This window comes from Hordeum vulgare, chromosome 2H, assembly GCF_904849725.1.
Source record: "Hordeum vulgare subsp. vulgare chromosome 2H, MorexV3_pseudomolecules_assembly, whole genome shotgun sequence".
Taxonomy (NCBI): domain Eukaryota; kingdom Viridiplantae; phylum Streptophyta; class Magnoliopsida; order Poales; family Poaceae; genus Hordeum; species Hordeum vulgare.
The window spans coordinates 88,747,757-88,757,135 of record NC_058519.1 but is presented as its reverse complement, the minus strand read 5'-3'; the positions used below and the strand labels follow the sequence as shown (position 1 = coordinate 88,757,135).

Below are 9,379 nucleotides of genomic sequence, written 5' to 3'. Positions count from 1 at the left end.
ATTGGGCATCAAGATCTATAGAGATAGATCAAGACGTTTGATAAAACTTTGAATGAATACATACCTTGACAAGAATTTGAAGGAGTTCAAAATAGACCAGTCAAAGAAGGAGTACTTGCATGTATTGTAAGGTGTGAATTTGAGTAAGACTCAAAGGCTGACCACGGCAGAATAAAGAGAAAGGACAAAGTCGTCCCCTATGCCTTAGCCGTATGCTCTATAGTATGCCATGTTGTGTACCACACCTAATGTGTGCCTTGCCATGAGTCTGTCAAGGGGTACAAGAGTGATCCACGAATGGATCACTGGACAATGGTCAAAGTTGTCCTTAGTAACTTGAGGACTAAGGAAATGTTTCTCAATTATGGAGATGATAAAAGAGTTCGTCGTAAAGGGTTATGTCGATGCATGCTTTGACACCAATCCGGATGACTCTAAGTAGCAAACAAGATTCATATAGTGGAGCAGTCGTTTGTAGTGGATCCAAGTGGAGCGTGGTAGCAACATCTACAATATGACATAGAGATATGTAAAGTACACACATATCTGAATGTTGCGGCCCCGTTGACTAAAAACCTCTCTCACAAGCAAGACATAATCCAAGCCCGGTTCTTTATGGGTGTTAGATTCATTAAAATGTTAATCACTTGGTGATGTGAACTATATTATTGACTCTAGTGCAAGTGGGAGATTCTTGGAAATATGCCCTAGAGGTAATAATAAATTATTTATTATCATGTTTCCTTGTTCATGATAATCGTTTATTATCCATGCTAGAATTGTATTGATTGGAAACTCAAATACATATGTGGATACATAGACAAGACACTGTACCTAGTGAGCCTCTGAAGGACTAGCTCGTTGTCAAAGATGGTCAAGGTTTCCTGGCCATAGACATGCGATGTCGTTTGATAACGGGATCACATCATTAGGATAATGATGTGATGGACAAGACCCAAACTATGAACGTATCATATGATCGTGTCAATTTATTGCTACTGTTTTCTACATGTCAAGTATCTGTTCCTATGACCATGAGATCATGCAACTCACTGACACCGGAGGAGTGCCTTTTGTGTATCAAACATCACAACATAATTGGTTTTACTATAAAGGTGCTCTACGGGTATCTCCGAGCATGTCTGTTGAGTTGGCATGGATCAAGACTGGGATTTGTCACTCTGTGTGACGGAGAGGTATCTCAGGGCCCACTCGATAATACAGCAGCACAACAAGCTTGCAAGCAATGTGAATAAAGAGTTAGCCACGGGATATTGTATTAGGTAATGAGTAAAGAGACTTGCGAGTAACGAGATTGAACTAGGTATAGAGATACCGATGATTTGATCTCAGGCAAGTAACATGCCGATAGACAAAGGGAACAGTATACACGATTGATTGAATCCTTGACATCGTGGTTCGACCGATAAAGATCTTTGTAGAATATGTAGGAGCCAATATGGGCATCTAGGTCCTGCTATTGGTTATTGACCGGAGAGTGTATCGGTCATGTCTACATAGTTCTCGAACCCGCAGGGTCTACACACTTAAGGTTTGGTGATGATTTAGTATTAATGAGTTATGTGTGGTGATAACCGAAAGTTGTTCGGAGTTCCTGATGAGATCCTGGACGAGGAGCTCTGGAATGGTCCGGAGGTAAAGATTTATATATGGGAAGTTGGTATTCAGGTTCCGAAAAATTTCCGGGACTTACCGGTTTTATGACGGGAGTGCCGGAAGTGTTCCGAGGGTCCACCAAGAGGGTCCACCTACCCCGAAGGGCCCCATGGGCTGTGAGAGGGGGCGCACCAGCCCCTGGTGTGATGGTCGCCCCTCCTACCTAAGGCCCGTGTGGGAAGGGTTGGGCCAAGAGGGAAGGTGCCCCACTTGCCTTGGGGGCCAAGGCACCCCCCTTGGTCGCCGCCCCACCCCTAGGGGAAATCCTAGGGCACCTCCCTCCTCCTCTCCTCCTATATATATGTGAGGGGAGGGAGGGCTGCAACAACACAAGCCACGGCGCAGCCTCTCCCTCTCCCTCTAAATGAGCCTTTCCTGTAGTTCGTCGTAGTAGTGTTTGGCGAAGCCCTGCCGGGACGGCTCCACCACCATCGCCGCCACACCGTTGTGCTGCCAGAGAACTCATCTACCTCTCCGCGCTCGCTTGCTGGATCAAGGAGGCAGAGAACGTCATCGAGCTGTATGTGTGTTGAAAGCGGAGGTGTCGTCCGTTCGACACTAGACCAGGATGGATCGTAATGGGATCGCGGGACGGATTGTGATTTGGATCGCGAAGACGTTCGACTACATGAACCACGTTATATACGCTTCCGCTTAGCGATCTACAAGGGTATGTAGATGCACTCCCTCTCTCATAGATGTTAGTCTCCATAGATTAATCTTGATGAGCGTAGGAATTTTTTTGTTTCCCATGCGACGTTACCCTACAATGTTGTATGCCCAAACATAATTTTTTCTACTAGCTAATGCTGAATGACAAAATCAATACATGTGATCTCTTAACCAGGAGACACTACCCTCTGGATAGCACTATTTGCACCCTTTGCAGATGATCACAACATGGAAGACACAACTCATCTACTATTTTCCTGCCCATTCGGTCAAGGTTTCTGCTCGAGCATTAATATGGAGTTCAACACTGATGACAACAGAACTAACATGATTATTGATGCCAGGAACGGATATGAATTATCATTTTTCATGGAAATATTGACGATTGGTTGTTGGAGCATTTGGAATCATAGAAATGGAATGATATTTTATAATATCCCAGCCAACGTTAATGCATGTTGCATACAAAAAACCTTCAAGATTACTTTTCATGAAACTATGATGAGGGCTAAGCCCAATATCAAAGAATGCATGTTGTCTTGGATAAATAGTATATAAAACCGCGATCTTGGAATAAGTTAGCTTAGTCTCTTTTATTTTCCCCTTCACTATACTTTTGTAAATATCCTCTATGTAGAGTATTTGGCCCTTTATTAATAGAAAATGACACATAATGGGGAAATCTCCACTGTTTTTGGTCAAAAAAAAAAGATTTTGAGAAAAATCTAAGAAAATATAAGCTGTTAAGAGGGGAATGTTCTATTGCCACGTGAAATTCCAAGTTGAAACCAATACAGGATGCAAGTTATGAGAAAATAAATCCGCAATGAATAGTAACATTATTGTTCAACATTATTCAATGATGGTTTTGTTTTTTATAGCTCACCAGTAATGTGTTTGAACTTGATTTTCACATGACAATAGAACATCATCCTTTTTACATTGGAATATGTTTAAAATCAATTGGATGATCCCACACGACTTAAGCCGCGTCCAGCTTTCAACACGTGTCCCTGGCTGACCCCATGTGCCGCTTACCATCCGCCTTATCTCTATGCAGGAAGCCAAGAGCCACACATTTTCAGTTTGTATCATCGTCTTCCTTACGCTCGCTTTCTTTTCTATCCTGCAGATCCCCCCTTTTCTCTCTTTTTCCCATGCTCTTCCCTCTTCCTGTAGATCGATACCAACACTGACAAATCGACGACCATCACTGCCACAAGCTCTCCCGCCCCTCCTCTATTGTTGCCCACTGCTGCAGATGCAAAAGGGGAACATGTAGCAGTCCCTTGGAGCTGCAATGAAGCATCCCGTTGTTGTGATTATGACCACGACGAGGAGCCGACAAGGGGCATTGCAACTCCGGCGATGTTGCCTCGAAGCTCTTGGGAGCACCGTCGGAGCTGCAATGGAGCAACGCTGGGCCACCGGAGTTGCAATGGAGCACCACCAGGCCGTCGAAAGCATCACCGGAGATGCAATGGAGCTTCGTCGGATGTCATTGGTGCTGCGTTGGAGCTTAGCCGGGGGCTGCAATGGCACGACATTTGATGGTGTCGCACGCTCGCTGTTGTTGTGACGTTGCTGCGATCCAACAGCCACCAGCGCGTTGATCGGACGGCTAGTTAGGCGGAGAAATCATCGGGATGATTCGTAGTAGCCGTCTTTAACATTCCCTTTTAACATTCCGTATTTTTATTTTTTATATTTTGAAAACATCATTGGCACACGATTTCCACTGATTTTTCATGTGACATTCCTTCCTCCCCGCTCCCGGAGCCACGAGCCGACCTCTCTCCGAGTTCGCTTCCTCGAAGCTTTCCAGCCCACGCCCGCTCCACCCGTTGCGCCGACACCTCCGGCCCGGTCGGTGTCCCCACCGGCCAAACGCCACGCTTCCCGCGGAGACCCCGCGTGGGCCCCGCCCCCCACGACCCCACCACCTCCCCCTCCACCTGGCCGCGCGCCGCGCGCGTATTAAACGGCCTCCTCCTCCGCCTCGCTCCTCTCGCACCAACACCACAGACCACCACCGCAGCACGCAGCACGCACCACGCGCCCTCCCGCCCCGTGATCGCCGCCGTCTCGCCGCTGCGCCGACCCCTCCACCGGCATTCGATTCGGAGCCCAGCCCGTCCGGCGGCGCGGAGGTACGTGAGATCCCGGCCGCCCCGTTGCGAGATCTGGCGTTGCTGCTCGCGCGCTGGCCTGCTGTCCTTGTTATCACCTGGAGTGCGTCTCGAATGTTGTCCCGTGGCGGGTTTTCGGGCGGGGTGTAGTCCCCGTGATCCGGGGGTTGAGGGAAGGGATTCCATATCTCAGCCCAAATGGTCGGGCCTGGCGGCAGCTCGGGATGCAGATCTGACGAGGTGGGGTCCTAGGGTTGCGCGCCTGGAGCTGGATCTAGCGATCATTGCACTGGGAGTTTAGAGGGGTGGGTGATCCATGTTGTTCGAATCAAAAAAGAAAAAGAAAAAGAAATGGTATTAGGGGCGGGTGATCGGGCTGTTCTGATCTTTCTTTATGTTAGCTGTATATATATGTAAGCGGCGGGAAATCAAGGGAGATCTTAGTTTAAATCGGGTTATAATTATGATCCTTATGTTTGTCTAGCTCATTGGAAACGGACCCTGTGTTTGTAAGCATAACAGCGAATATGCCTTGGCTAGGTGGAAGGAGAAGGAAGATCCTTTTCTAGAACAGTGTGTGATCCTGCCTTTGTATCTTTTCTGATTGATGCTAGGCATGGATCTCGAGTAATCTTCCGGTGATGAGCCAAGAAACTTGTACCTAGTTTTGTTCATGTGTGAGAATACTGACTGTGATCCTGTACAACAGTACAAGTAATTCGGGAGCCTACTTAATCACTGCAATGCTGTTTAAGGGTTTGTTCATGTGCGTGTGTAATTAGTGAATCAAACTCCCTGATTTTTCTAAGTGGTTTAAATAACCAAGTGTCCTCAGCCCTTAAACAATGTTAGTGCCACTACTCGTCTTCACCATATAGAATGGTGTTTTTACATGTTGTATTTGTTCTCTTTTCATTGTGAGATGCATAACTAGAACTTCTAAACTGAATGTTTGAATATTTTACAGCCATGGGCACGGTTGTGGATGCTCCCGCAGCTGTGACTGAGAAGGAGGTACGTGTATGACATTTCTTTTCATTCCTCATTCCCTGGATATATTAGATAAGCACTTTAAAAAAAAATTGAGATAAGCAGTTGTTGCTGCAAAGGCACACTTTTTCATTGAGGATATGCAATGCCTTATGTTTTCAGTATTAGTGGACATTCTTCAATTTATTAACCATTTCACACATAAGGGTTGGTGCCCCGAATCTCACGGTGTTACACCTACTTCTTCCGTTCATAAATATACGATGTTTTGGATATTCATTTAGTTTAATTTGGAATAGATAAACTTTATTGTTGTCGGACTCGTGTCCAAAGAACTTGAATTCCTGAGCATACTGCCAATATAATTCTGGCACCTTGAACAACGCTTCTTGTATATGTCAGTAAATGAAACTCCTTTGTCTCACAGAAATTTTGCTATTCATGGTTCTTTGTTTGTCTTATGGTCCAAACTGTGTTTTTCATGCAGGTGGTTGCTGAGAACATGTTGGGTGACAAGAAAGTCACAGTAGTATTTGTTCTTGGTAAACTTTCTTTGATATATGCCTGACCATCTAATACGCATTATCACGCGTTACATGTATCTAAATAAATAAACTTTCTTCTGTACCTGACCAAGAATTTACACACAGGTGGTCCTGGAAGTGGAAAGGGCACACAGTGTGCCAACATTGTGGAACACTTTGGATTCACCCATCTTAGTGCTGGAGATCTTTTGCGCGCGGAGATTAAATCTGGCTCTGAGAATGGGTATGTTAGTTTCTTTCATAAGTTTCTCTAGAACTATTGTTTTACAAAAAAAATATTCATCATGTCAATTTATTTATGTAACATTTGCATGCACCTATGTTTATTTTTACACCTATAATTTTACAGAACTATGATTGAGAACATGATAAAGGAGGGAAAGATTGTTCCATCGGAGGTGACTATAAAGCTCTTGCAGCAAGCCATGATAAAGAATGAGAATGATAAGTTCCTCATCGACGGGTTTCCAAGGAATGAAGAGAATCGTGCTGCGTTCGAGAATGTTGTAAGCTCATCTGCTCCTTACACTTGAAAATTGATGTTCTTTCACTTTTCACTACTAATTCACGTAATAGTTCAGCAGCATCTTCCTTTCTTCCATCATAATGTATGTATAAATGACTTTGCAAGATTGCTGATTGCTTTACATTTTCTCAGACAAAAATTTCGCCTGCATTTGTGCTATTCTTTAATTGTTCCGAGGAAGAGATGGAAAGACGTCTTTTGGGACGCAATGAGGTTTCATTTCTTGACTTATGTGCTTATGTTTAGCCTATGTATCCTTGTCAAAACTACCCTTTTCCTGTTTCCAACAATTTGTTTTATTTTGCAGGGTAGAGTTGATGACAACATTGAGACTATCAGGAAGAGATTCAAAGTTTTTGTTGAATCCAGTTTGCCTGTGATTGAGTACTATGACGCAAAAGACAAGGTTAAAAAGGTACGGCTGCAGTTCCACAATGACTAATGAGGGAACCTCAAAGGAATGCATCTCAACATACACGCAATGGGAGGGGGGGGGGGGTGTTATAAATGAACATTTGGGGAACACGTTAGTCTGAACACCGAAGGAACTATATGCTGGGATAACAATCTTTCTTTTGATTGTAATTAGTTACCAAGGACTAGTTTTTTTATGTACTTTACTACCCTTTTTGGGAATCTGTCCACTCTCAAACTATTGCCCAACTTGCGTATGATCAGATCGATGCTGCAAAACCAATTCCTGAGGTGTTTGAAGATGTCAAAGCCATTTTTGCCCCATTTGCCAAGGTAATTTTTCAATTTTACTTGTTTTATCTTTCGTTTGTAGCATTTCAACGCTAAATATTATGTTTGTCTCTACGCTAAAAGCTAAATAGTTCCCCCTATCACGAGTATGTCATGACACTTGTATATTTTTATTTTTTTATATAACATCATGTTTATATTTATCAGGCTGCATAGAACAGTATAAAGGACCACAAAGGTGATAAATGGAATGATCTCATACAAGGTATAACTTCTCTCCTTTTTATTTTATACTTACATTCTTCTTCGTAGTCGTTTTTAGGTGATTTTCTTAATTGGCAGAGCCATTCATCTTTTTTCTTTCGGAAATTGAGCAATAACATCCAGGGTGCGGCTCTGTTTAGCTGTCAGGTTGACTTGAAAAACATTCTTAGCCCACTTAATTTGAATATATTAGTACCAGCATATTGAATGAGGATTTGCCAAATACATGATCCAACAGTCATGATGCTACTATGGATTACTTGCTCCCATTTAACGCTAGAATCATGAGTATCTTTCGAAAGTTATGGTAGTTAGTCCCTTCACAGTAATATTTGCTTTGAAATATGCAATAAACAGCACATAGCTTTATGGTGATACTGTACCCTGGAAGGTGCTCTGCTGCTTCTTCCCCGTCGTTGTTCTTGAATCCTAATCAGTGTAAACTTTGTCCTAGGATTCTGTACGGGTTTAAATTGACACGAGATTTCTGAACCCAAGTTAACGTAAATATCTCACTTTGACGTACTGCCCTCTTGCTTTCCACAATATTTCTAATTACACATGCTCTTGGCATAGTTTCACTAAAGTCTAAAACTATCTTCTGAATGGGTCATCTGCTATTAGCTGGTATTCATTCTGAGCGAGTACTGCTGATTACACTGATAAACTTAACTTAAGAGCGAGTACTACTTTGAGAAAACAAAAAATAGAATGCCCTCCTTACGCTGAGTAACCCCACATAAGTCTACCTTAATCACACTCTTTTCTTTTGACTGGAAGAAGCAATATTTTTTTTCAGTTCTTCCCTTCGGCAAAATTGTATTTATATGGTTATTGCTGTCACGGGCTCAGGGCACACTTGTTTAATACTCGTTATGATGTCTTGCAGGTTTTGCTCAAGTGTGACTACATATATGTGATTACAAACCCTTAATATAGATCAGACTTATCAGTAGACAATTTGATTTGTTGCCAGCAATAAATTAGATCTGGTTTGGGGTGTTCCTGCTAGAAGTTTTTATTTACCACCCATTGTTGGTGTATCCCATGTAGTGTACCTGTACCATTGTGTAATTTACTGCAAGGACGAATCAGACCTTGTGCCCATGAGCTATGCGGCTGCATTACAGAAAATTGAATTTATCACATGTTCACTCATATGCACATTCTTTATACACTGTTGGTTCTTGTGTTGTTGCGATCGAGAGAGAGAGGTTTTGTGCTCCGAGAACTTGCAGCTTTTCTCTCGGCCTTCCTGCCTTTTATTTCATGCGAAAAACAAACGCTGATCACGCGATCTCCCACGACCGATTCCGACGCGGACAGCCTATTGTTGTTAACACTGACGACGGTGGCTGACGGGTTTAAACCTGACAGTCTCCCCCTTAAACTTGTCAACCGTCGTTGGTGTTGAGGATGCCGATCTTGGCGTGCAGCTCCTGGAAGCGCACACGCCCAAGTGATTTTGTGAGGATGTCAGCCAGCTGCTCACCGGAGTTGACATGGTCGACCTTCACCTTTCCTGCTTCGACCTTGTCTCTGAGGAAGTGATATCAAATCTCTATGTGTTTGCTTCTGTCATGGAACACCGGGTTTTTGCTGAGCTGAATCGCAGACTTGTTATATATCAGAATTGCAGGCGGCTTGACGTCGGCGCCCGTCGCTTCTGCTAGCAGCCGAGCCAGCCAGAGCCCCTGGCAGGTGGTGGATGCGCCAGCGACATACTCCGCCTCACATGATGACAGCGCGACCACCTTTTGCTTGGTGGACTGCCGGCTGATCGGGCTCTTGTCGAGGAAGAAGAGCGAGCAGGTGGTGCTCTTGCGGTCGCCGCCAAGGTCGGAGTTGCTGTAGCCGATGAGCGAGGGGTC

The 9,379-nt window shown here is 44.0% G+C and overlaps 1 protein-coding gene across 1 annotated transcript; it reads left to right on the top strand.

Annotated features, from left to right (window-relative positions):
* Positions 1-4,355: 4,355 nt before the first annotated feature.
* On the top strand, positions 4,356-8,666 carry LOC123425228 (UMP-CMP kinase 3). The gene is made up of 10 exons (XM_045108902.1): positions 4,356-4,499; positions 5,446-5,492; positions 5,956-6,010; positions 6,119-6,236; positions 6,363-6,519; positions 6,672-6,752; positions 6,847-6,954; positions 7,218-7,286; positions 7,452-7,509; positions 8,398-8,666. The coding sequence occupies exons 2-9, from the start codon at positions 5,448-5,450 to the stop codon at positions 7,458-7,460; spliced, it is 642 nt and encodes a 213-aa protein (XP_044964837.1). The 5' UTR covers positions 4,356-4,499; positions 5,446-5,447; the 3' UTR covers positions 7,461-7,509; positions 8,398-8,666.
* The last annotated feature ends 713 nt before the right edge of the window (positions 8,667-9,379 follow it).

Bases quoted from the DNA above. Each gene is read 5' to 3' on its own strand.
- LOC123425228 (XM_045108902.1), top strand. From the start codon at position 5,448: ATGGGCACGGTTGTGGATGCTCCCGCAGCTGTGACTGAGAAGGAG. The intron at 6,753-6,846 runs GTTTCATTTCTT...TTTATTTTGCAG, and splicing joins GTCTTTTGGGACGCAATGAG to GGTAGAGTTGATGACAACAT. The intron at 6,955-7,217 runs GTACGGCTGCAG...GCGTATGATCAG, and splicing joins CAAAAGACAAGGTTAAAAAG to ATCGATGCTGCAAAACCAAT.